The following is a 26,685-nucleotide window of genomic DNA, read 5'->3' on the forward strand; positions in this document are numbered from 1 at the left end:
TAGAACCTTCCTGGGGTGACGGTGCACCGGAATGCAGCACCCGTGATCACAATCTAGAACCTTCCTGGGGTGACGGTGCACCGGAATGCAGCACCTGTGACCATGATCTAGAACCTTCCTGGGGTGACAGTGCGCCAGAACTCAGCACCCGTGATCACGATCTAGAACTTTCCTGGGGTGATGGTGCACCGGAAACGCAGCACCCGTGATCACGATCTAGAACCTTCCTGGGGTGACGGTGCACCGGAATGCAGCACCTGTGATCATGATCTAGAACCTTCCCCAAGCAATCCGCCCAGCCAGTGAGTGAATCACAGAGACCAACTTGCTTTCTACAACACAGCCACTCTGGGACCGGCTGTCTGTCCACGTCTCAACACACGATGGTACACACAAATGCCCAGAGTGTTTGCCACAGCTCTGCTCACAAATGTCAGAGCCCGTCGGCCAGCAAGCTGTCCTTAAACATATGGATATACAAACACAAACCGTGTCCACGCAATGGATGGATTATTCAGTGGGAAGAAGAATGGATTCTCAAGTCATGAGAAGCCCTGGTGTTGTGTGTCATAGAGTCGGAAATGACCCACAGCGGACCCTCCAGTGGGTTTTCAGAGGTAGTTAATCGCATGGGAGGTGACTGTCCATCCTTCTCCAAGGGAGTAGCTGGTGGCCTCGAACCCCCGTACCTGCAGCTTCTTGCCACTAGGCCACCAAGAGCTCCCTTGAGAAGCCCTAGAGGAAACACAAACACAAAGCAACCGAAGCCAAGGACAAAGGCTGACGATTCCAACTACATGAAGTTTGAAAAGCAGGACCGTAGTGCCCAAGTGGGCACAGAGATGCTTGTACCCCATGTTCATCCAGCATTCTTCACCAGAGACAACGCAGAGCCAGCCAGAGGGGAATGTGGTTTGTCCAAGCTGCTGTCCTGAGGGGCTGCTGAGTGGATTCAAACTCACAGCAATCCCAAGTGACAGAAAGGGAGCTGCCCCAGAGGACTTTCTGGGCTATAAAGACAGCATTCTCCTGTGAGATGTACAGCCTTGGAGATGGGATGGAGGGTCAGGTAGGAACTGGTCCTGACTCTACCGCAAGGAGGTTGTCTTTCTTCCAAAGAGCTGATGTCTGAATTCCAACCTTCTTGTCTCTGCAGACACTTTCAGTTTTTAGGTCATGGTTTAAGGGTAATTTACAGCTCTCACCTTAAAGTCAGCCTCTTCCACACTCCTTTCTTTAACTCTCCCCTTCAAAACACTTGTCTAATACTTAAATCTGCCAACAATGATCTCTATTATAACTTAATCCAAACTCACGGTTTAGTTCTGATCTTGCTTGACATCTTGGCGTTTGACACGGAGGACAAACTCTGGTGCAAACACTCTAGAAGCCTGGCTTGGGCAGCTTCTCTGGTTGCTGCTTCTTCACGGGCCAGGTCCTCTCCCTGGGCTGTCTCACGCTGGAGCGATCGAACCGCCGAGCTCTTCACTTCTTGTGCATCATTCATTCCCTTCCATCCTGCAATGACCCTGACTCTTAAATCTCTTCACACTTCTCATCTCCCTCTCGCTCTAACTCAAGTACTTTAATGTCAATGTCTCGAGATCAGCTCTGTCTTCTCTATCTCAAATCAGCTGCTCCTCCCACACATAGCCGGTGCCCCACTCATCGGCCGGGAAGCCTGCCAGGGTGAAGGGGTGGGAGGGGCGCCCCGAGTCCTCCGTCCTTTTACCCCTCCCCCACACCCAATTCACACCCAGACATGTCAGATGTAACTCCACACCCCTCTCCATGGCCACTGTGACAATATGAACTATAGGCATCTCCCCAGAAGTCCTGTTAAGAGCATCTCCCAATGCTGCAACTCCAACCTCCTTACTACTATGGAGCCCAAGGGACCAGTGTAACAAGTTTGCCCCAGGAAGGCCACAGGGGAACAAGAGGGAATGTACTTTCTGCATAATTTCCCTCCTAAACACTTTGGAACTCTCCTAAAAAATGCACACGAACAAAGACAAGAGATGCCAACATGTAAATGCAAAATAAATGCACAACTTGCAAGGCTTCATGCAAGGGACATTCACAAAGGCCGGGGTGCTGCCTCCTGTGGTCCAGGACTAGTCGCTGAAGGAGCTGATAAGGCAGCCTGGTGGGCACGCGATCACCGTGCTTTCTTTCATGGTTTAATCTCCCAGACTGGTACACGTGAGAATAAAGAGCTGACCACTGAAGACATTATCATTCCAGCTGTCCTTACCCTGCTGAAAGCACCGTCTAGCTGGCTAATATTTTACATCCCAGTTAATCAGGCTTGGCAATGAACACACACTTCCTTTTGTTCTTCTCAAATCAGTTCTGCCCTGATTGACACAACGCTTGGCTGAGAGGTGGATGGGATGCACAAGGCAGAAAATGCCTTGGACTGTGGAAAGATGTTGGGGAGCACAGACAAAAGGCAGGTGGACAGAAAAACCGACTCTGGCCTTCACTCCATGCTAGCTCCACTGTGCTCCCCAGCCTGGGAGCTGGCCACCAAGCTGGCTCTCCTGTGGGAAAGAAGTTTATCTCGGCGTGCTGGCTGCCATCACTTCTATTCTCGGCTGGGGCCACATCCTGCCAAGGGGGCGAGAACTGAAGAGAAGGAGAGCAAGTGTAAAAAGCCTAGCTCCAATAAAGGTTAGAGAGTTTCCACACCGAGAGGCTCCCCGGAAGAAAGGGCTGGCAATCTCCTTGCACAAAGATTAGAGCCTGGAAGACAATGCCGTCACACCAGGGGCATCAAACCACCACCACATGAACAGACAGACAACACATCATGGTTTTAAAATGCCATGGATTGAGAAAGGCATTAGGAAGAAATGTCTCAAAAGGCTCCAGTGTTGGGGAATGATGTGGAAGACTGATAATGGAAAAATACAGAACAAAAACCAGGGTTCCACCGACATTTCTAGAGTCCGTGTGTATGTGAGTGCCCCTGGTTCTAGGCACCACCTATGACGTATGACCAGTGGTTGTTCACAGCACTCATTAGCTACAGGACAGAGCCAGCGTCTGGAGCGAGGGGTTTTGGCGGCTCCTGGCAGCCGAGTCCATAAGGAGTCGCACTGCTAACCCCAAGGGTGCACGTCTCTGGCGGTTCAAATCCACCACCAGCAATCCTGGGGAAGAGAGACAGGCAAGCGCCTCCAATGCCAGCAACAGCCCCGGAAACTCAAGAGGGTCAGTCAGGACGAGACGGTTCTGAATCAACAGTAATGAGAGACAGGTAAGAAGAGGATGGTGGCAGGTGACAGCTACTGGGGACACGGAGCTGCTAGGAAGAGCCCTGCTGAGTTGCATCAAGTCCAGAGCAGAAAGGTCTCCCATATGTCCACAGAAGACAACTTACTGTCTATTCACAGCCACCCAACAGCCCTGCAGCAGAAAGGCCTGGTGGCCACTTCCATAAAATTTACAGACAACAATGGGATCACCCTGCATGGGCATCAAGTCCACAGAAACAGTTCTGGACATGTAAATGCCCACTCCTTACTTACCAAAGGGCAGTGGTTTTCAAATGACACATCACAGGATTCATTTCTGAAGTCATTATGGCCTCAGAAATATATAAGATAGTCAAGTACCATTTTGTGCAACTTTGTTTTCTCATAGATCCGGTGCCCAGTGAGAGTGCAGTATCTGCTAATACCAGGATACACTTCTCACTGTCTCTTACGGTGAACAAGGGTGACAGGTGGAACTGAGCTGCACCCTGGGGCCCTAATTCAATTACACACAGCCACAACTAGACTGCAGAAGAAACACAGACGGCTCGTCCTGGCCAAGAAAAACTTGAGGCTTAGCCGCTTTGTTGTGTCTGTTGTCCAGCGGCAGGTGTTAGGGGGAGGGGCAGCGGTCCTCCGTCCTGCTTGAGCCCATTTCACAGCTGGCTGCTCAGTTCTGCTTTTCCTTCCCAGTCTGGTGTCGGCACCCACCGCCCATTCGTTCCCAGGGCTGTGGAATGTAACACAAGCAGTGTAAGACCCTGAGCATTTGAAGAGTGGTTTTCCCTCACCCCGCCTCTCCAAAGGCCATCTTGCCATGTGCGTGTGCCCTCAATCTGAGATATTCTGATGATTCTTTATTCTCAACCACTTTTGTGAGGCACGTAAGCAACGTTAGTGGGTTAAATGTTCTTCTAGAGAAAGTGAAGCAGTCTGGTGACCTAGTGGTAAGAAAGTGCCCTGCAATCTCAAAGGTACATGGTTTGAATCCACAGGAGAAGGATAGACAATCTCCTCCCCACAATTTACTGCCTCTGAAAACCCACTGGAGGGTCAGCTATGAGTTGGTTCTGACTCGACAGCACACAACTGTTAAGATTTACACCCTCAGACTATGACCAGGGGTCGCCCTGAGTCGGAATGGACTCTCCGCAGTGGGTGGGTTTCTGTTTTCGTTGTTGCTATGTGCTGTTGAATCATAACTGACCTTCCAGAGGTCTTAAATTGCACAGAAGACTGTCCATCTTTCTGCCATGGGGCGGCTGGTAAATTTGAACCACAAGGCTTTGGGATTGCAGCGCAGCTTCTTACCCCTAGGCCACCAGAGCTCTCTTTGTTTTGATTAGAGTCTCAGAGTGGCCCACACTGTCTGCTCTGGGCACCTGGGTGTCTGCTGCTCTGCTCTAAGGTTCACAGTCAAGAAAACCTTAACACTTGGGTTTTTTCAGCAGCACACGTGGCCACCTTGAGCTCGGACACAGGGGAGGCCCGCCAGTGACAGCAGTACAGGAGATGTTAACACTGAAGCTGGTCACCAGGAGGGGGCACCCCAGGACACCCAGATTCTCAGGGATGCCCTCGAAGCAGGATCCCTGCAAGCCACAGACCACATCCCTGGGCCGAGGCACCGGCTTGCTAGCCCAATGGTCTGAGGGGGTGGCCTGTGGGCCACTCGGTGGAAGGAAGGCTCCGCTTCCCGCAGAAGAGTCTGGACCTGGAAACCCTTTAACTCAGTTGCCAAGAGTCTGAACAAGCCCAAGGGAGTGGACCTGGTTTAAATTTTCCAAATTCTAGGAAGCTGTGGTGGCTTTATGGTAATGCATTGAGCTGCCGATGCTTCCAATTCACCAGCTGCTCCTGGGAGAAGGATGGTCCCCAGAGATTTACTGCCTCTGAAAACCCTCTTGGAGGGTCAGCGATGGGTCGTTCTGACTAGAGGGTACACAACAGACAACAGGTGGCCGTGAACGGCTTGCTCTCAAGTGCAGTAACAACAGATCACCGATAATTGGGAGGGAAGGCCAGGTCGCTCCTACACCAGGCTGTCCCCCTCGAGGTACCCCATGGCCTGGGGTGGTGAGTTGGGGTCAGCGTCCCATTAACTCCGAGGCCTCCCTCCCCACCACGGTGGTTGGAGTCCCACTTTCCCCTCCTGGTCGGGGTGGCAGAATCCAAGATCTATCTACTCCCTGGGAACCCCATTCGCAGTGAACCCCAGTCCCCGCTGGGATGCGGGCCCCACTCCCCACTTTGATCCAAGCCACGCTCGCCCTCTACCCCCAGTGACCAAGGGGCCCCGCTGGGATCCCACCCCGATGTGTCCGCAGGACGAGGTGGCAGTTAGAGCCCCTTTCCCCCGAGGCCGGCGCCCTGCCTGCCCCCCGGGCCGGTGGTCCGAGCCCCCGAAACCCCCGGGGCCACTTCACTGCGGGTGCAGCCAGCTCGGGACGCACGTCCCCGGGTCCGCCAACCGGGAGTGCCGGCGGCCCGGCAGGACTGACCCTGGAGACCCCTGCCCTCCACGCCTCGGTGCGGGTCCCCCGGCTCGGGCGATCGCTGGGGAGCGGGGCCGGAGCACGCGGAGCAGGGGCCGGAGCACGGGGGGCCGGGAGCGGGGTCGAGCCGGGAGGCCAGCGCGAGGCGCCCAGGCCCAGCACCCGCAGCGGGGTCGCGCAGGGTCATTTGAGCCCCTCGCGGCTGCGGGAAGTCCGGCACCTACCTTCCACGTGCCCAGCCCCAAAATGGGCATCTTGGCGCCGGTGTTGAGCTCGAGGAAATTAGCCATGATGAGATTCTCAACGATCACTCTCAAGACTCCAGAAGAAGTGGCGAACGTGCGCGCGTGCGCCTTTAAATAGCCCCTGCAGCCGGCGAGGAGGACGCCTGTGGTTGGCGCGCGCTTGAGAGAACGCGGCTTCTCATTGGCCAGTCCGACTCCCGGAGCCCGCCGCCTCAACTTTCCACTGCGCTCCGCTAGGCAGTATCTCCCGCGAGGTCCTAGCGGGATTCTCTCCGCCCCGCACTGCCCCCCAGGCCACTGCTCACGTGTTAGAATGCCCGTTGCTCGCGTGGAGATACCTAGAAATAGTAGCGGCATCGCAGACATCGGTAGAATATGGAGGGCTTTGGGATGTACTAATTTTTCTTCTTTAAACATATCATTTTACTTCTGTTGCTACTGAGTGTACACAGCCCAAAAGGCACCAGCAGTTTCTCCACGTGCAATTTACTCATGTTGGTTGGTTAGTCCTTCAACGTGCCTGGCGCACTTTTTAAGGGCTCAGAAAACTATGTCCACTGCCGAAGTCCAGGATGCTGTGTATTTTCTCGGGGTACAAATCACGCTGATGCACGTGATGTACGAAAACGTGCACTTTGAATTTGGACAAATGTGTGTGCCAGAGAAATAAATGCCTTGCACCATATTTGGTTATTATTTTTTTATTGGTATTTTAACGGAAGTTTACAGAAAACTTGAATTTCCATTCATTAATTGTTGCACATCCTCGTCCCATGAACCATTTTTTAATGTTATATGGCGGTTGGTTGAAGTTTACAAAGCAAATTGGTTTCTCATTTAACACTTCTTACATAGTTCATCATATTAGTTGCAATTCCTCTGCTCAAGGGACTCTTTTCAACCCTTCCCTGAGTCTCTGAGCTTCCCTTTGTCCTTTTCTCCCTGCCATTTCTTATCTCCTGAGCTTTGCTTTGGGGCACATTCTGGTCTTTTTGTCACACATGGTTGATTGTCCTGATGGTTGTGCTCTGAGTGTTCACTATATGGAGCCAGTGAAAGGTGATAACCCCACTGTACCTCATCCCCTGGGGGTAGGGAGCAGGGTAGGTGTGTTCATTTTCAGGTCCGAGGGTGTCTAAGAGTCATAGTCTAAAAGTTTCCACCAGCATCAATCTGACCAGTAAGCCTGGCATTTTTAAATGATTTTTTCAGTCTGGTTCCTCTCTGTTCACACCTCCTGTTATGTTCCTGGCTGGAGCTGTTGGTGATGTTAGCCGGGCACCATCTAGATTTTCTGGTCTCAGGCTAGTAGAGGCTGCTGTTTGTAAGACCCGTGTGTCCTCTGGCTTGTTTTCCTTATTTGTTTCAGATGGGAAGAGACTGACAGTGGTTAACTAAGACTCCATTGTTACTTGCCAAAACAGGGTTAGAACATCGGTTTCCCCCACCTTTCTTATCATTTTTTTAAAATTGTGATTTTAATAAACATTTACAGAAGAGTTGAATTTTCTTTTTTTTTACACATTCCTTTTTTTAAATATATAAAAAATGTATCCAAGGCAACATTATTAAAATGATTATACCAGAGTCCCTATTATAACATCAGGTCTAACAGGAAGGGCAGGCGAGGGCAGGAAGGCTGCATCCAGTCCGTGGTTTCAGTGCTCTTCTTCTCTTCCCCCAGTAGATTCACAGTGGCTTTCTTGGCTTCTTTAGTGATGGTTTCTGCAATCTCTTTGGCTTTGTCTTTCAGATCCTTCATCACACTATCTACCTGGTTCTCACGCTTGGGGAAGAAAGGGCGGATGATGCGCCTGCGGAGCAGTTCCGCCCCGTTGGAAGGGCTTGGAGCCATGCACCACCACAAGAAGCCACACTTCAGCACGTAGTAAAAAGGAAACCATGACAGGAAGAGATCCGAGAAAAATTCAGCAATGCCACTACCCAGTAGGTCAGCCGCTGTGTATCATCCTCTTTGACTCTCTATGGCTTTAATCGAGATGTAGGCTGGGTAGTCAAGTCCGATCAGGTTGCAAAGGAGGGCGGATCCATAACCGAACACCAGGCACAAAACCACCAGCCCGATGACACCAAGTGCGATGTAGCTCCAGTTCACGCCGGTCTTGGCCTCGAGCTTGGCCAGCAGGTCGGTCATGCAGTTCTTTTCGTGCAGAAACCGGTCGAACCTCATGGCCGCAGACACGGCAAAACCGTGGCGCCGCTGCCAGAGGCTGCTTGCTGGTAGTCAAAAGTTGCATTTTCATTCATTCATTGTTGCACATTTTCCTGCTAGGACATTGTTTTATGGGCTATGTTATGCCATTTGATTAAGTTACTCCCCCCGCCTTAGCTTTTCCTGTGTAAACATTTTCCTACCATCGGGATGGTTGTAATCACAGACACATTTTCCAGCCACCCCAGACTCCACCAGCCCCATAACTCCTCAGCCTGTGGGAAGTTGTGGGTGGTGAAAAAGTAGGCTGAGAAAATGCTTCTATATTTGGCAGATATGATATACTTGCTGCCCAGGGGAAACTTGCCAGATGATCACAAATATTTGGTGGCCACTAAGAAGTTTTCCTGATTGTGCCACCATGTGCTTTATTATAATAAAACCCCTCCAAATCCAAACCCACTGGCAGAGAACTGATTCCATCTCATGAAGCCCCTCCCTCAGGCTTCTGAGGCGGTAAAGCTTTGTAAGAGAAGACTTATCTTTTTGAAGGTGTAGCTGCTGGATTTGAACCACTAACCTTTTGGTTAGCAGCCCAACACTTCATGTATTCAACCACCAGGCTGCCTTATGATTTCCTATATGTGTGGATGTGTTTGCTTTGCACTCTTCTTGAATGCTTTTACCTGATTTGGGTTTGCCCAGGCAGTCTCACGCTGGCCATCCTGGGGACCAGCTGCAGCTGCATACCTGGGTATTATTCCCAGTGCTTCCTAAAAAAGCCACTGTCTCTTGAGGTCTGGAAGTCCTGGTGAGCTTGATCAGAAGGCACTCAAGACATTTGCCTTTACTCTTCTAACAGGGCAAGTCACGGCAAGGTGGTAGTTGCCAGTTAATGTGGAGTCAGTTCTGACCCGCAGTGACCCCGTGTGTGCTCAGTAGAACTGCTCCCTGGCGTTTCCACGACTGTGACCTTTCTCTCTTTATTTAAAATTTACTTTCTTTTATTATATTTTTGTGTGTGTACCATCAAATCGGATCTGACTGGTACAGGAGGAGATTGTCCTTCCTTCTCCAGCAGAGCATCTGGTGGATTTGAACCATGCACCTCTGGGATTGCAGTGCAGCTTCCTGCCACTAGGCCTCCAGAGCTCCCAACTGTGACCTTTCTGAAGCCATGACAAGGACTTTCATTGGAGGCTCATCTGACTGGGGTCGAGCCTCCAACCCTTTTGCTAGTCATTGAGCCAACTAACCATTAGTGCAGGGACTATAGAGAAACTCTCTGGGAATCAAATGAACACAGGAGGGAGAGTTAAAAACTAAACCCATATAAGAAAAGTTAGCTGTAATATTGTCATATCAAGTATTTTAAATTGCTGCTGCTTTTGTTGTTAGTTGCCATCAAGTCAGCTATGACACGAAGCAACCTGGTCTACTTCCCACTGCTACAGAGTCAGTTCTGATTCATTAAGACCCTATGTTGTGTCTCCCAGAAGGCTGCCCATCTTTTTCCTACCTAGAGGCTGGTGGATTTGAACTGCAACCTTTCAGTTAATGGCCTGACACAACCCTACCAGCACTCCTCAAGCCTCATATGTAACTGAATGAAACGTTGCCTCACCCTGTGCTATTTTCCAAAACCACTCCCTTTGAATAGATTCTGACTCTTATCAGTCCTCTGTCTGGTTTCCAAGGTTGTGAGTGTCTATGGAAAGAGACAGCTTAGCTTACTCCTGCAGGATCCGAATCCCTAATGTGCGACATCACCAGAGCTCCTCAGTACCATTTTAGGAAGTGATAGATAATACATAAGAAGCTCTAATGGCCTAATAGTAAGAATCAGAGCTGCAATCCCAAAGGTACACAGTTCAAATCCACCGACTGCTGTGCTGGGGAAGGATGGGCAATCTCCTGTGAGATTAAGTGCTTCTGAAAACACGCTGGAGGCTCAGCTAAGGATTGGTTTCAACTCGATGGCACACACAGCAGCAACAACAACAGATGACACGTTGAACAGTCCTGATAATCTCAGTGCCAATGACTCACAACGAGCTCGTAGAACAGAGTAGAACTGCCCCAGAGGGTCTCCAAGACTGCAGATCTTTGCAGAAGCAACCAGCTTCATATGTCTCCTGCAGAGTGTCCGGTGGGCTTCAGATTACCAACCTCTTGGTTGATGCATAACTGCTGTGCCACCTGACACCTATTAGCGGGTCAAAACCCATCACAGTATTTCCCCGAGACAGACGAGAAAAGTTGCTGGAAGCAGCCCAGAGGGAGATCAATGGTTTCTTCCAACAGCCTCGCTCCACAGTGCTTGTCCCTGGCCCCAGACTGCCCTTTCTGCTCCGTCACCCTTCAATCTTTCCCCTAATTGCGCACCCTTGGGGCCTCCATCCATCTGTGATGACTCAGGAGCTAGCCCTCTCTAAACTCCACTCCGGTGATTTTCCATTTAGTGACTTCTTATAAAGTACCCCCATTTATACAGGAAAATTTATACACAACCAACCGGTCCAGATAGTTTTCCACTTGACTTGTATAAAAACTCTGACTGGACACAGTCAAATGCTATCTGGTCCCAAATGATGTTGTTGTTGTTGTTGTTGTTGTTAGGTGCCGTCGAGTCATTTGCGACTCATAGCGACCCTATGTACAACAGCCCTAAACCCTACTCTATCCTGTGCCAATCGCATTGCCTCTGACACATCCATCCCGATTACCCCAGTCACTGAATCAATCCACCTCATAGAGGGTCTTCCCCTCCTGCGCTGTCCCTCTACTCTGCCCAGCATGATGTTCCTCTCCAAAGACCTGTCTCTCTTTGCAACATGTCCAAAGTATGTCAGATGAAGACCCAGAATATTTGCCTCCAAGGAGTAGCCTGGTTTAACCCTCTCTAGGATGAATCTGTTTTCTTGGCAGATCTGTTTGTTTTCTTGGTCCCAAATGAGAGATCTCACAAAATCTAGTTGCACTGCAGAACACTATGCCTTTTAGTTATCTTGTGTGGCTGTAACAACCATAAGCCGTGGCTTTAACAAATGTGAACTTACTTTCTCAGAGTTTAATAGACTATCAGGCGCTCTCCTATTTCTTTCTCTCTCTCAGCTCTGGGAAAGAGTCCGTGTCACTTTTCGGCTTGTGTCTTGTCTTTTTGATGAACTTTCAACTATCAGTAAAGTAATAGAAAACTAACACCTTGTAACACCTCAGCAGTAAGAAAACCACTTTCTGTCTTAAATATGCTCACCTTAACAGTAAGGACTGTGTTTTGCAACTAAGGTTGTAATGTTCTGTCGAGTCAGAACTGACTCATAGTTGACTCTTCCATGTGTTTTCAGACACAGTAAATTGCTAGGGAGGAGATTGCCCATCCTTCTGCAACTAAGAGAACAATAAAAGACTAACTTCTCAATTAGGGGAAGTGCAACCAGGGTGCTCCTCAGAGGCAAGGGTGGTGAAACTTCTTGTTGCACCTGTTAGACTTTTTGTAGGAGTCACCAGGCCTTGGAAAAAGATAAGGTGGGAGAGGTGAAGGGTCAGAAAAAGAGAAGATGGATTGACACAGAGATTGTAACAGAGGATTGACACAGAGATTGTAACAGAGGGTTCAAAAAATCAGAGATGATGAGGGTGGCACAGGGAAGGGCTTGGATCTGTTGTTCAGAGAGGGTCACTATACATCGTGCTCAACTTTGCGGCACCTAACAACCACCTTTGACAATACCCTAAAAAAAGGAAGAGATTTTTCTTTTGGCAAGCTTCATACCAAACCTGAAGCCTTCTGAGGCTGTTGGCTTGTCTGTCCACCTTAAAATCTGTAGCTGAGAATTACTCCTTTTTAGCACTTAGAGAAGGCTGAGTCACTTAGTCCCAGACACAACTGCCAGGCCAAAATGGCCAGACAGAAAAACGTCCTGTAATACCTCACTCTTTACTGCCCTGCCCACTGCTACTTCCCCCCTCAAATCTCCCAGATGGGTGGGGCAGGGCAGTAAAGAGTGAGTTTACACGACGTTCTTCTGTCTGGGCATTTTGACCTGGCGGGAAAGGGTTAAACCAGGTGGCTCCTTGGAGACAAGGATTCTGAGGCTCCGTCTGACATACTTTGAACATGTTGTAAGGAGATACCGGTCCTTGGAGAAGGACATCATGCTTGGGAGAGTGGAGGGACGGCGCAGGAGAGAAAGGCCCTCTATGAGGTGGATTGATTCAGTGACTGGAATAATTGGGATGGGTGTGTCGGAGACAGTGCAATTGGCACAGGACAGAGCAGAGTTTAGGGCTGTTGTACATAGGGTCGCTATGAGAGGCAAGCGACTCGACGGCATATAACAGCAACAACAACATATAAATTTTATATACATTTATTTTTTACACACACACACACACACACACACACACACACACGCGTGCACACACACACTTTTTTTCTACTTTTTTCTGCTCTAACTTTTGTTTCCTAGATCGGTTTTTCTGATGACAAGCTCTCTGTGACAGGACATCTATTTCCACCATTTCTTCTGGCTTCTCCGTGCCTAACTCACTCTCTTTATATCTCAAAGGTAACTGACTTGAGGAGTTTCGGGCTGAGCTGCGCTGTGGGCGGTGAGATGCCCCTCTCTTATCTGTCTACCTTTGTCCTTTTCTACAGCATGGCAGAATACTTGAATTTTTTTCTAAAAAAAGACAGGGAACTGACTTAAAAGCACATGTTGTTGTTGTTGTGTGCCGTCGAGTTGTTTGCGACTCATAGCGACCCTATGCACAACAGCCCTAAAACCTGCTCTATCCTGCCCCAACCGCACGGCCTCTGACACTCCCATCCCGATTACCCCAATCACTGAATCAATCCACCTCATAGAGGGTCTTCCCCTCCTGTGCCGTCCCTCCACCCTCCCAAGCATGATGTCCTTCTCCAAGGACCCATTCCTCCTGGCAACATGTCCAACATGTCAGATGAAGCCCCAGAATCCTTGCCTCCAAGGAGCTGCTTGGTTTAATCCTCTCCAAGATGAATCTGTTTGTTTTCCTGGCAGTCCATGGTACATTCAGTACTCTTCTCCAGCACCACAGCTCAAAGGCATCAACTCTCCTTCTGTCCTCCCTAGTCATTGTCCAACTCTCTGATGCATAACAAGCAATTGCAAAGACCATGGCCTGTATCAGGCGCACTTTAGTCTCCAGAGAGACACAGTTGCTCTTGAGTACTTTGGAGAGGTCCCTAACAGCAGACTTCCCCATCGCAATACGCTTTTTGATTTCCTGACTGCTGGTGCCAAGAGTGTTGACTGTGGAGCTGAGCAAACTGAAGCTGTGAACAATCTCAATTTCTTCGCCATACATCCTGACGCTGCCAATTGGTCCAGTGGTGAGAATCTTTGTCTTCTTGACATTGAGCCTCTGTCACATCTTGTTTTTTCACATGAACAAAGAATCCCCATTCCCAGAAGGGGTTATAACCACAGATGTGAAACCACACCCTCAGTGCTCAAGTCCTTTCTGACTCATGGGGACCCTGAGGCCAGTGTCCAAGCAAGAGTAGAGATTGCCTCTTCTTTCTCCCCTGGAGCCAGAGATGGGGTGGAATTCCCGAAGGGTTAATAATGCTTAACACTACTCTTTCTGACACCAGTGCTCCCCAAGGTGAAGAAGTAAGGACTTGAGGTCACACAAGTCAATGTACCGCAGCCAGTCAATCTCCTGTGCAAAAAGGTCCATGGGGTGGAAACAGAGTTATTTGTTAGGGATTTTATGTCAAAAAGAGATTTCATTGCTGTTGTTTTAATAATTAAGTAGAGAGGTTACTGCATACGGATTAATGTTTCCCCCAAACTAGACTTCTCTTCCCTGGGTTTTACGACTGTGAAAGAAAACCCAGACGTGTAGGATTTCTATAGCAACAATAATGTTGGGTTGGAGACACATACGAGTATCATACTCCTTTCTTGGATTCTGTAGCCAATGGAATGGCTGTACAGTGTCACTGTGCATACATCAAGGTTGCCCCACATACATCATGAATCCATGAAATCCACTGAGAAAGCCTCCAGTAATTCATGGTTATAGCAATAAGAATCTTTACACACTCAGAACCAACAATCCCATCAGCAGGAAAGGAGCACACACCCATCCACTCCCCCACTCCCCGTCCGATTCACTGATGTGAAAGCAATTGGGTGCAGAACTTTCTGCTTGGACATGTGTCTCTCTTTCACTACCTCCAAGTTGGAACCAACTCACAGTTCACTCTCCCCGTGGGTTCTCAGAAGCTGTAAATTGCAGGGAAGGAGCTTGCCCGTCTTTCTCCCGTGGAGCAGCTGGTGGATTTGAACCACCTGCTTTTGGGTTGACAGCACAATTCCTTGCCCACTGGGCCATCAGAGTACCTTAATGGGAACATATTTCCTAAAAAGGAATAATATGAGTAACTCCTTAAAGTTTATATCCTAGAGACTTTCATCTGGCCTACCCTAATTATTATTCTGGTTCTCTGAATGTGTGTGTGTGTGTATTTGAAACATAAATTTGTACATACATAAGATATAGCTTCTAAAAGAAGCCCTAGTAGCAGTGCTTGTTGGGCTGCAAACTGAAAGGTCATTAGTTCAAACCCACCAATTGCTCCTTGAGGGAAAGTTGAGACAATCTGCTCCCAATAAGATTTACAGTCTCAGAAAGCTGTTGGAGAGTCACTATGGACCAAAACCCATTCAAAGGCAGTGAGATATTTTAGTTAAAGCATACCAAAACCCAGCAGATGCTGCATGAAAAGTAAAACCATCTCCCCCGCCCCCAAAGCAAGGGAAATGCGGTTGGCATTAAAATTGACAATTATACAAACAGGGAGAAAAGTGTATAGGAGAAAGCACTAAGGTGAAAGAACAAAAAGTTAGGGTGAAAACTAGGCACCCACGAGGAGAGAGATCAAAGGGTAGACATGTGGATTCCCCCGCATAGTGTTAGCGGGGCCACAGCTGAGACCAGAGTCCAGACAGGACTGAGCACCCTTTGCAAACAGAGAATTCCGCCCAGACCCCCGGAGAAGATACTGGATGCCCTCTGTAAACAGAGATTTCTGCCCAGCTTCCCACTCGAGGGGACGCCATGTCTGAACTTTGGTCTTAGTTTCAAGATTAAGCTTACCCATCGTTATGCTGCCAGCACTTAAGTATAAGGAAAACAGTCTCCAAAGATTAAATTTTTTAGGATGATTGGCTTAAACTAAATAAAAACCATAGGGCGACTAAGAAAGGGGACTTTTCACAGTGCCATGCTGGGAGAGGACCTCTGCCTCAGCCTTCCCTCTTTTTCAGAATTCACTTCCTCGTGTCCCTGCTTTCTTTCTGTGTCCATTTTACAGCATAGGCAGCCTTTGAAACCAATTAGAAAGCTCAGAAGGCAGGAAGGAGCAGGACAGAAGGATGAATGGAAAAGGGGGACCCAGGCAGACAGTGGAAAGGATGCTGCTACTTTGGGGAAAATGCAACTAATGTCATGAAGTAGAATGAGTAAAAATTGTTGAAAGGAAAAGTAATTTGCTCTGTAAACTTTCACCACATCACTCTTTAAAGATGTGCTGAGAATCTGCTATGATTGCAATTGTCCTGTCCAACTGCTTCTTCGGCTCCACAGCAGATTCCCCCAATGCAGTATGTGTCTTGATTTCTTGACTACTGCGACCAGTCAAGTAAAAGGGATCCAAGTAAAATGAAATCGTTGACAATATCATTCTTTTCTTCATTTCTCATGATGCTTCCTATTTTCCAGGGGTGGAGATTTTTGTTGTGTTGATGTTGAGTTGTAATTTATATCGAAGGTGTAGGCTTCGATCTTTTGCAGTAAGTGCTTCAAGTCTTCACTTTCTGCAGGTAGCGTTGTGTCATCCGCGTAACACAGATGAGTCTTCCTCCAATGCTGATGCCACATTCCTCTTCATATAATCCAGTTTCCCATTGATTTGCTCAGCATACAGATTGAATAGATGTGGAGAAAGGATACAACCCTGTCCCGATTTCAAACCTTACAATGAAGGCATGGAAAAGGAACTCTGCTGGCCTAGTGGCAAGAAGCTGCACTGCAATCCCAGAAGTGCACAGTTTGAATCCACCAGATGCTCTGCTGGAGAAGGAGGGACAATTTCCTCCTGTACTAGTCAGATCCAATTTGACAGTACACACTCACAAAATAATAAAATAAATTAAAAAAAAAAAAAACCAACCGAAAACAAACCATAGGTGTGGAAAACAGAAAGACAAAAAGTGTGTAACATATGGATAATGTGGTTGTTATGTGTCATTGAATCAGAACCAACTCATAGCTGGCCCTCCAGTGGGTTTTCAGAGGCAATAAATCAAACAGGACGGGAGGGGACCACCCATTGTTGCAGTCCCCAGGCGGTGGATTCAAACCACCGACCTTTGGGTTGGTATCACATTTATTACCCACTGGCCCACCAGAGCTCCATAAGATGAGGAAGAAGTAAAAGGGGAAGTGACTCATTGTCAGTTCATGCTGTTGGTGATCATCATTGGCAATGAACAATTCTTCGTTTCCTAGGCCTGCCAGGCAAAATACTGTCAAGTGGGTGGGTTTATGGAACACAGATTGATTGACTCACAACAAGTCTAACCAGCAGATCCTCTTCTGTGCTTTCAGCTTCTGCTCTCCTGTCATGCTCTGGAGTTCCTGGGCTTTAGACCCAACCTCACATGCATCTGTCTCTCTGTATGCCTCTCTGTATCTGTTCTCCTCATGTGACCTCTAAGTTGGGATTCAGGAACCCTCATGGTGTAGTGTGTTGCTTGTTGGGCTTCTAATAAAAAACTGCAAGTTTGAATTCACAGCTGTTCCACAGAAGAGGAAGCAGGCAGGTCCCTCACGTAAAGATTTACAGTCTTGGGAACCCGATTTGGGGGGGGGGGTGTTGTCACAGTGATTTGGACTCGACTCGATGGCAGCAGGCAGAGTTGGTAAAAATGGGATTAGAACCCACCTTCCTCAGACTGCACCTCATTTTAACATAACGTCTCGAAGAGACTACTCTCAGTCTAGGCTGTGTTCACACGTCCAGTAATCAGGCTCCAAGATAGCGTTCTGAGGGACACAATTCATCTATAACCATACAATTCTGTTAACTCTCCACTTTCCACAGGATAAATCTCCAATCGTGGGCCTGGCAGCCAAGGCCTGGAGGAATCTGGGACGACAGTCAGCCCTCCACGTGGACACGTTAAGCAGACAGACTTTGTGGTCTGTGATTTATATGTTGCCTCACTGTGCTTTACTTTAATGCATTTCACAGATTTGTGGTTTTTTTTGTTTTTGTTTTTCTCAAAGTGAAGTTTGTGTTGAGTGAGTCTACAGGGCCATTTCCCCACAGGCCTGGGCTCATGTCACACCTCCCTGTGGTGTTTTGCACATTCTGACAATACTTCAGACTTTTCCAAATGCTATTGTAGTTTCAACAAACTATAGTCCAGTGTCAACATAACTTTAATATGCACTGGGAAATTAAAAATTGCCACACTGCAATGTTTACTTGATTGCAATCAAGTATGGAACCGAATCCATAACATCTCCAGGCTATTCCTGTATCTCAATGAAACTCTTCTCATCAAACAAAGATTACGTACTACACATCCGGGTATGTAGTGGAGTGAGAAGGTGGTGTGACACTCAGCTGACTGGTTAGTCGAGGGCCCTGGCTGCCCTAGGACATACAGCCACAGTCACACTCACCCAAGTCCACAGGAGGGAAAACTCGAGCCAGAAGGTCTCCAACTGACAATTTCATGCTCAGACCTGGAAGTGGTCCACATGCATTGGCTAGCCCTACTGGTGGGTACAGTCCAATAGCATTAGAATACAGTGTGCCATCCACCTGTGTACCAGAAAGGAGGCCAGGATGCGTGCAACAGAAGTCTCTCCTACGACAACAGAGAACGACTGACCCTCAACACGTATCAGGCCATGTGAATGGCTTACGTGAAGACGCTGAGAAACAATTACAAACCAAAATAATAGCCAGCATTTCATGTGCTTGCTGTGTGTGGCACGATGCTAAAGAATGACATACTTTAAATCATTTACTCTTCATGCTGCTGTTAGATGCAGACAAGTTGATAATGATCCAAGATAGGACCCCTCTGTAAGTTTTTCTTGGCTAATATTTTTGAAAAATTACTTTGTTGTTAGGAAGCTCTGGTGGCCTAGTGGCAAGAAGCTGCACTACAATCCCAGAGGCATGTGTTTTGAACCCACCAGATGCTCTGCTGGAGAAGGAGGGGAAATCTCCTACTGCATCTGTCAGATCCGATTTGATGGTAAAAAAAAAGAAAAGAAAAGAAAATGTCTTTGTTGTTAAGAATTGTTGGTGTGGGCCGTTGAGTTTGAACTGACCCATAGCTGACTCTCCAGTGGGTTTTCAGAGGCAGTAAATCGTGCAGGAGGAGATGGGCCAACCTTCTGCATCAGAGCAGCTGGTGGATTTGAACCGCGTGGTTTGGGGATTGCAGTGCAGCTTCTCTCTCACCACTAGGCCACCAATTCAACCATTTCTAGTGTCAAATCCAGTGACACTGATTGCATTCTTCGAGATGTGCAGTCATTTTAACTTTCCTTTTCACAGTGATTCACCTCACATTATCATAAATTGCCTGTCCCCAGAGGTTCTTGGATCACCTCTCTGGTTATTGTTACTACTTTGATGTCATATAAAACTCAAACGCACTGCCATCAAGTTGATCGTGACTCAGAGAAGCTTTCATTCAGTCTGAATAGGAAAAGGCTGTCCCTCTTGCTCTTGTAAAGCCACAGGGGGATTCGAACCCAGAACAACACACTGCAGACGAGGCCCACAGAGTTCCCTCCGGTCCCTCACATCTCATTCTTAAAAGAGCACAGTGCTCAAAGCCGACCTTTGTTTACTACTTAAGCTAAACTGGTTTAAAGTAGACTATAGGGAACACTTCTCATTTAAGGATTATCTCAGGTTAAAGAGTTTATCTGGTAATCTTTATGAGACATCAGAACTTCTACCATGCAGTTGCTGAGTGAGTTTGAACCACTAACCTTTTAAATAGCCGTTGAGTACAGGGATCCTTCTAGTCTTTGTAAACCCCTTCTTACTAACCTATTTTATGTATAAGGAAACTGAAGCACAGGAAAATGAGGTCAATTACAAATGTTGTTGTAGTTGTTAAGTGCCATTGAGTCGTAGGCGACTCATAGTGGCCCGATGGATGAAAGACCTGAACGCTTGTATAACTTTCATCCTTTCTCCAGGTTCATAGGGTTTCCGGAGGCATGGCTTAGTTGAAATTTAAACCCAGGTGGTTTGACTCCAGCACGCACATGTTCGATCCCTTTACCCTTGGCCTTTAATTTTTTCCCGATTTCTTTTTTAAACTGGGATCTACAGTAAGACATACGTGACACAGGACGTGGATGTTGTTATTGCTATTAGGTGGCGTTGAGTAAATTGTGACTCATAAATACCCCAAGTCCCATGAACAAAACCCTGCCCTGTCGTGCGCCATCCTTACAATCTGTGCGTTGAGCCCACTGTTGCGTCGTATTGAGGGTCTTCTGCTCCGTCACTGAGCCTCTGCTTTACCAAGCATGATGTTCTTCGCCAGGGCCGGGAGCCTCCAGATCCCATGCCCAGAGTATGGGAGCTAAAGTCTCACCAATCCTGCCACTAAGGCGTATGCTGGCCCTACATCTGCCAAGTCTGTTCTTTTGGCAGAATAAATCTGTCAGGGCCTGGCTCACCTGCAAAGCAGGATCAGCGATGCATTGTAAAAACAGCAGGACATCTTGGCTTGACCATCCCTTCTACAGTAAACAACTCCAGGAAGCAGTATGTTAATGAATAAGAGTGACCAAAGGTCTCAGACCTTAGGGACTGTTATTTACTGAAACTCTTTGTTTCTTAGAGCTCTCAATAAGACATGCTGTGAAACATCTTTGTATTGTGCTGAGGTCTGTGAGAGTTAATGTTTGACCTGATAGTCAACATCCTGGATGGAAAGAGATAATGCAATGGCTACCTATATATGCTTTTGAAAAAGAAAAGTTTTTCACTATTCGTCATCAGCGAGTAGTCTCTCCGCATCTTCATTTCAACCTGGTGCCTCCTTTTGGCGGAATTCTCCTGACATATCGGGGCTGGATCCCCGATATCAATCAATCAGCCGTCTATTTTTATATTGTTGTTATGCTGTTAGGTTCTGACAAGTACGAGCAACAGATCTGAACTCTGTTCTGTCCTGTGCCAACTTCACAATCTCTGACTGACACGCTCGAGCCCATTGCTGCAGTCGCTGTGTCAATCCACTTGGTGAAGGGTCTTCTCTTTTGCCGACCTGCCACTTTTCTAAGCATGAGGTCCCTCTCCAAAGAATAACCCCTCCTAGCGCATGTGCAAAGTACGTGAGATGCAGTTCTGCTGTCCTTGCCTCCGAGGAGCAGTCTGGCTGCACCCTCGCCAAGACACGCGTTTTTGTTCTTTCGGGAGTGCGAGAGATATTGGACTCTTCTCCAAGACCACAGCTCAGAGGCATCAATTCTTCTGTCATACTTAGTCATTGTCCAGCTTTCAGATGCGTATTTATATATCATAATATATTAAATATTTTTCTCCAACATTATACTTTAAAAGCATAATTTCTGCTCCAGTTTTACTTGCTGGACAACCTTAACATGCGTATGAGGTGAATGAAAATACCATGAGTGAGGGTCAGCCACACCTTACTCCTCAGAGTGACTTCTTTGCTCTTTAATACTTTAAAGAGGTCCTGTCACCAGAGTTGCCTAATGTAAGTTGTCTTGATTTCTTGACAGCCGCTTCCACGGGTGTTGATTGTGGAGCCAAGTGAAATGAAATCCTTAATAAACTCAATGCTTTTTCTGTTTACCATGAAGTTGGGTGTTAGTTCTGTTGTGAAGATGTTTGCTTTCTTGATGTGGAGATGGCACCCACACTGCAAACTGCAGTCTTTGATCTTCACCAGTCAGTGCTTCAAGTCTTCTTCACTTTCAGCAGGCAAGGTTGCGTCAACTAGGTGAAAACCACTTGGGCAGGAGACAGTTTCCTGAGAAACCACCAGGGTGAGTGGACCTCTTATATCCACCAATGGGTCTTTCTCCTCACCTTGTCCACGTCCTCCTTCCAGGACCCCAGCAAACGCTGCCGTGTCAATGCATCGCAAAGCAGAACCGCTCTTCAGGGTTCTCGGCCTGTCGTCTTTAACAGAGGGAGCACACCACATGACTTTTTCTTCTTCTGAGCGTTTGCTGGATGGGCTCAGACTCCAGACCTTTCTGTGAGCAGTTGATCAGCAAGCCTGGAGCTGGCATGAACATGCCTTCTATTCAGTCGTTGAACCTAGGAAGCAGGGAGAGGCAGGGAGAAGAGAAAACTCCTGGAGACAGGCGGTAGGAAGAGCACCAGGGGTGTGGATCGGGGTGGGGTGGGGTCGGGGTGGTGGGGGTGGTGTCTCAGCCCCAGAGTGGAGTCAGGGTCTCCTGAAGAACTGGATCCAGTGTCTTCCATAAGGAATGGCAGGTGTGGTGTGTGCCCCGGATGCATCAGAAGCATTAGGAGCTGAGCAGTGCCTCTGGCCCAGGTACAGCTTAAACACCTTCTCACAGCAACAGACAGACAGCCTAGGGCCGGCCAAGAGCCAGGAGGAGGAGCCTGGAGCATTTGTTCAGCCAGTTCAAGGGGACGTCAGCGGAGATGCCACAAGCATGGAAAGGGCCTGTCTGAGGCTGCTGGGCGGCAGGGAGACGATATTTCTGTTGATGATGGTTCGGTCTCTTCATCACGAATTTGGGGAGTCAGGAAATACAGAGACTGCCTCTGGGTACCCCCGTATGGGAAAGGGGGCAGCCACAATTTAAAGACTGTCCCTGTGTTACCTGGCCTTGCTCGACCTGCATCCACTCTGTCAATATTTGCTGTGTGAACCTGTAGGCAATATAGCTAAGCAGGCAAACATTGTGGAGAGAACTGTCAATATTAACCCTCCTGCTATCGGCCCTGGAGGATCTCAAACAGAAGAGACTGGGAAAGGAGACAACCTGTGGTCACTTCTAGCCCAGTTCCTCAGGAAATTCTTGCGGACCCCACTTCCTGAGACTGTAGGAGAAGACGACCTCAAAATGACCCTGGGGTCCAACATGGTGATGGGTTGGGAGGGGAGGGGCCACCAAGGTGGAGAATAGCTGTCACCCAGAGCGGTAGCTTGGCACCACCGCTGCCAGGATGGGACCTGCAGGCCTGGCGCCTGCTGTGTGGTCATTGAGGAGGGACATCTCGACCTTGGTCAATGGGGGAGGAGCCGCAGTGTGATGTGGGAAGTGGCCAGATTTAATGTGGGCGGGGCCTGGGGCTGGTGAAGGGGTGTGGCCAGAGCAGGACCATAAGGGGCGGAGCCAGGGGAGCAGGGCTTGGAGGAGCAGGTCTGGGGGTTTCTGTGTTCAGCCCTGTGATAACACATGGCAGGGTCCCCCAGTCCCTCCACCCCGCCCACAGGGAAGGGGGAAGATTACACTAATCCTGCTAGTGTTGCTGTTTGTGGGTGCGTGATTGAATCTAGAATTTCTGTGTGCCTCCTTTGCAGAGAGAATAAGTCCTTGTTCTTAAACTTCCACTCAAGGATTGCCTTGCAGGATCTTGTGGCCTAGTGGTTAGGAGGCCGCACTCCCAACCCAAAGGCAAGCCTTTCAAATCCATCGGGTGCTCCGCCAGGAGGGCTGAAAAAGGGTGGTCCGTTTCCTCTCATGTGGTTTACTACCTCTGAAAACCTCGTTGAGGTTTGATTCGATTCTGACTCTTCGGTGCAAAACAATAACCCTTGTAGAATCGGGCAGGCGGTATCTCGTTCTGTCGTCCACGGGCCTGCTATGAGTCAGAGTCACGTTACTGGCACTTAAGAACAACCCACCAAATGCACCGTTAGACTTTCTTGTTCTCATTTTCCTGCAAAAACAAGTAGCTAGATTACTTACCCCATTTCTCAGATTGAAGAAACTGAGGCTTGACCGTATAAATTTGTCCAAGACCATGTAGTAAGTGGTAGAAATGTTGTTGTTGTTAAGGACCGTCGAGTCATAGACGGCTCATAGTCACCCTATGAACAAAAGACCTGAAAACTTGTATAACGTTCTTCGTTTCTCCAGGTTTGTGGAGTTTCTGGAGACAAGCTATTTTGGAAGTGGTTGCCACTCCTGCTTCCAAGCTTGTTTTAATTGGGGAGATTCACCAAACACTGTCTACCACGAGTAACCATTATCGCATTTGACACATCATTGTCACAGTGTTTACCATTACAGCAACCACAGTTACCTCTGTGCAGCAAATGGACAGACCAGTGCTATGCTACTCCGAGGAAGAGTGTTTGACCCAAAACAATTAAAACCAAGTCTGAGGGCCGCAAGTTAAAATCACCCACCGTTTGCTTGGTAGTGTAACTTTCTATCCACTAGGCCAACAGAGCTCTTTTTTTTTGTTGTTGTTGTTGTTGTTAGGTGCTGTCAAATCATAGAGACCCTATGAACGAAAGACCTGAACACTTGTATAACTTTCATCGTTTCTCCATGATGAAATATCATTCATATTAAATATAAATAAAGTTATCTTAATAATGTAATGTGAGGGGAGCTCTGGTGTCTCAAAGGTAAGAAATTGTGCTGTAATCCTGAAGGCACTTGGTTCAAATCTACCAGCTGCTCCGTGGGAGAACGATGACAGTCCCTTCCCGTGTGATTTACTGCCTCTGAAAACCCACTGGAAAGTCAGCTATAGGTCAGTTCCAACTCAGCAGGACATCGCAACAACAGTGCAATGTAAAGGTCATAGAATGACCCCAGCCATGATCTGTTAACCGAAGCTGCTGCCTTCTTTGTTATTCATTTCAATCGAGTAGGAACTGACTCATACCTGACCCTCCAGCAGGTTTTCAGAGGCTGAAAGGAGATTGCCATCTTCCTCCTGTGCAGCTTGTGAATTCAAACTGTGGACCTTTGGATTGGCAGTGCAGCTTCTTATCCCTAGACCACCGGAGTTCAAAATCAGGATTCTAACTCTAGAGGAAGTGAGTTCTGATGGCTTAGCAAATGACGAGTTGTATTGCCAACTCAAAGACAGGTGGTTCGAATCCACCAGCTGCTCCTCAGGAGAAAGGTGGGCATTCTCCTCTGGTGTGAAGCACAGCCGCTGAAAACCTGCTGGAGAGTCATCTGTCAGTTGGCTCTGACTCCATGACAATGGGTGGGAGTTTTTGAGAACTCCAGGGAAAGTCTACTCCGTGTATCTTCTGTTTCTAGGAATTTCTCAGCACAGGAGCCTGGCTTGAAGTATTTGTTTCAGGCCACCACTTGACTTACTGTTCTTTCCTTTTATCTCCAGTCACATCCTAGGGAAAATCACTTGGACTGACAAAGTCCCAGAGAGAGGCTGCAGAGAAAGCAAAGTCAGAGAGACAGAGAGAGAGGAAGAGAGAGACGGACAGGGGGAGAGAGGGAGAGAGAAAGAAGAAGAAGATGGAAGAGGAGGAAGAGGAAGAGGAGGAGGAGAGGGGGGAAGGGAAGAGAGAGAGAAAGAAGAGGAGAAGGGGAGAGGAAGGGGAAGGAGGTGGGGAGAGAGAGAGGAAATTTTCTTTAGTTTGAACAAGAATGGAAGTAAAGATTCTGGAAGGGGATGCAGGGTAAAGCGTGAGGAACTTTGGGAAGGAGGAGAGTTGGCAGCTGTTGCTAGTTTCTGTGGGGCAAACACTCCCACTGTCGCCAGTTTCAAACTTTCTGGCCTTCAAGGAGTGCTTGGTGTCCCTGCGGCTGAGGCAGCCAGTGGTTTGGCTCCATCAGCCAGTTTATGAGAACAAGAGGCTGCAGTTTGCTTCAGTGAAGATTGCCTCCCTTGGAGGCCCCCAGGGAAGTTGCGCTCTACCCAACAGGCTGCAGTGAGTTGGAATTGATTGAGCCAATGGCGGAGGTTTGGTTGAGCTTTCAGGACCAAGATCAGGACGAGGCAGGTGAGACACCAAAACACAGTAATCACAATACAATTTTAATGCAAAATTACTAACCAAAACTAATAGAAAAGATTCAGGTTGAACAAAACATCAATACTCTGAACATTGACAGGCTGTTGTTTGTTTGCCTTATTTTATAACTGAAACACCCTTTCCAGTCAGCCCTCCTTTCCTGACCTGAGCACCCCGACTTGAACTTGTGAGAACTGACCTGGGCGTGTGAACAGATTGGGTTCCAGGGCTTTATGATTTTTAAAAACAATTGTTTTCTTAGCTCTGTCCACTTGGCTTCACAGTATTTTGATAAATGGATCTAAAATTAGTTACTGTCCAGTCACTACCAACTCGTGGTGACCCCAGGAGTGTCAGAGCAAAACTGTGCCCCATGGGGTTTTCAGTGGCTGGTTTGGAAGAAGTAGATGGCCAGCCCTTTCCTCGGAGGCATCTCCAGTGGATTTAAACTTCCAATCAGGGCCAAGTGGATTAACAGTAGGAGTGCACACCTTTCCTGGTTTGCTTGGCTTTCAATATCCAACCAGCTCCAGGGGTACTGCTGGTTTCCCTGAACACAAAGCTGGGAAGTTGTGCGCCGTTGGGACCCACTCATAGCTGACCCTCCAGAGGATTCTCAGAGGCAGCTTAATCCCCCTGGAAAATCACCCCTCCTTCTCCCATTAAGCAGCTGGTGGATTCGAACCCCTTGTCTTTGTGATCACAGTGCAGCTTCTTACCACCAGGCCACCGGAGGTCTCTGGTGACAGGGCAAAAGGCCCTTGCCAGACTGTGGGAGTGGCTAGCAGCCCACTCCCTGACAATCTTCATAGGAATGCAAATCCCTCGGTGCACTGTGCCCTGAATACAGACAAGTGCGAGGAATTTACAGTCTAGTGGAGGCGACATAAACACTCAATGAATGAATAAATTCATTCCACAAATGAATACAATGATTTCCTATAGTGACAGAAATACTGAAAATGCTGAAAGGAGACAAGGGGTGGAGAGGGCCCCAGGGTGGTGTGGGAACCCTTTGGCCTCCCAGAGCCTCCACCATCCGTGCAAACTGCAGACACTCAGCAAAAAAATGCTGAGAGAACTCTTGTCCGCTGCTGCCAGTCATCAGTTTCCCCAGAATTGGGTCTTTGAATCAACATTTGTCAAGAAACCAGAGCAAACGCCCAAGAAACTCACTGACTTTGCAGAAGAAGTGTCTCGAAGCAGTGCAGACTTGACCTAGAGGCTGGTTTTCCTCTGTTAGAAACCATTGTCAAAACCACTGGCCACGCCTGAGTGCTTAAGGCGGGAATGAGTCAGGAATTATTACCTGTGCTATTTTTACAAAGAGTATCTACTTCCCATGCAATAAAAGTCCATCCATGCTCAATGGGAAGAGTATTTTTTTAATGTGCATTCAAAAGAAAAGAAAGAAGAAAGAGAGAGAGAGAGAGAGAGAGAGAGAGAGAGAGA

The 26,685-nt window shown here is 48.0% G+C and overlaps 1 protein-coding gene and 1 pseudogene across 1 annotated transcript in view; both read right to left on the reverse strand.

Moving 5' to 3' along the window:
- Window positions 1-6,048, reverse strand: part of AKR1B1 (aldo-keto reductase family 1, member B1 (aldose reductase)) — a 13,389-nt gene extending 7,341 nt beyond the window's left edge. The window contains exon 1 of the mRNA XM_006887140.1: window positions 5,983-6,048. Within this exon, the coding sequence (XP_006887202.1) occupies window positions 5,983-6,048 (66 nt within the window). The remainder of the gene's footprint in view (window positions 1-5,982) is intronic.
- Window positions 6,049-7,597: 1,549 nt separating this feature from the next.
- Window positions 7,598-12,342, reverse strand: LOC102844062 (annotated as a pseudogene).
- Window positions 12,343-26,685: the final 14,343 nt, after the last annotated feature.

The sequence above is a fragment of the Elephantulus edwardii genome, unplaced genomic scaffold (assembly GCF_000299155.1).
Source record: "Elephantulus edwardii isolate Elephantulus edwardi_28Jun2011 unplaced genomic scaffold, EleEdw1.0 scaffold00055, whole genome shotgun sequence".
In the NCBI taxonomy this organism is placed as follows: Eukaryota; Metazoa; Chordata; class Mammalia; order Macroscelidea; family Macroscelididae; genus Elephantulus; species Elephantulus edwardii.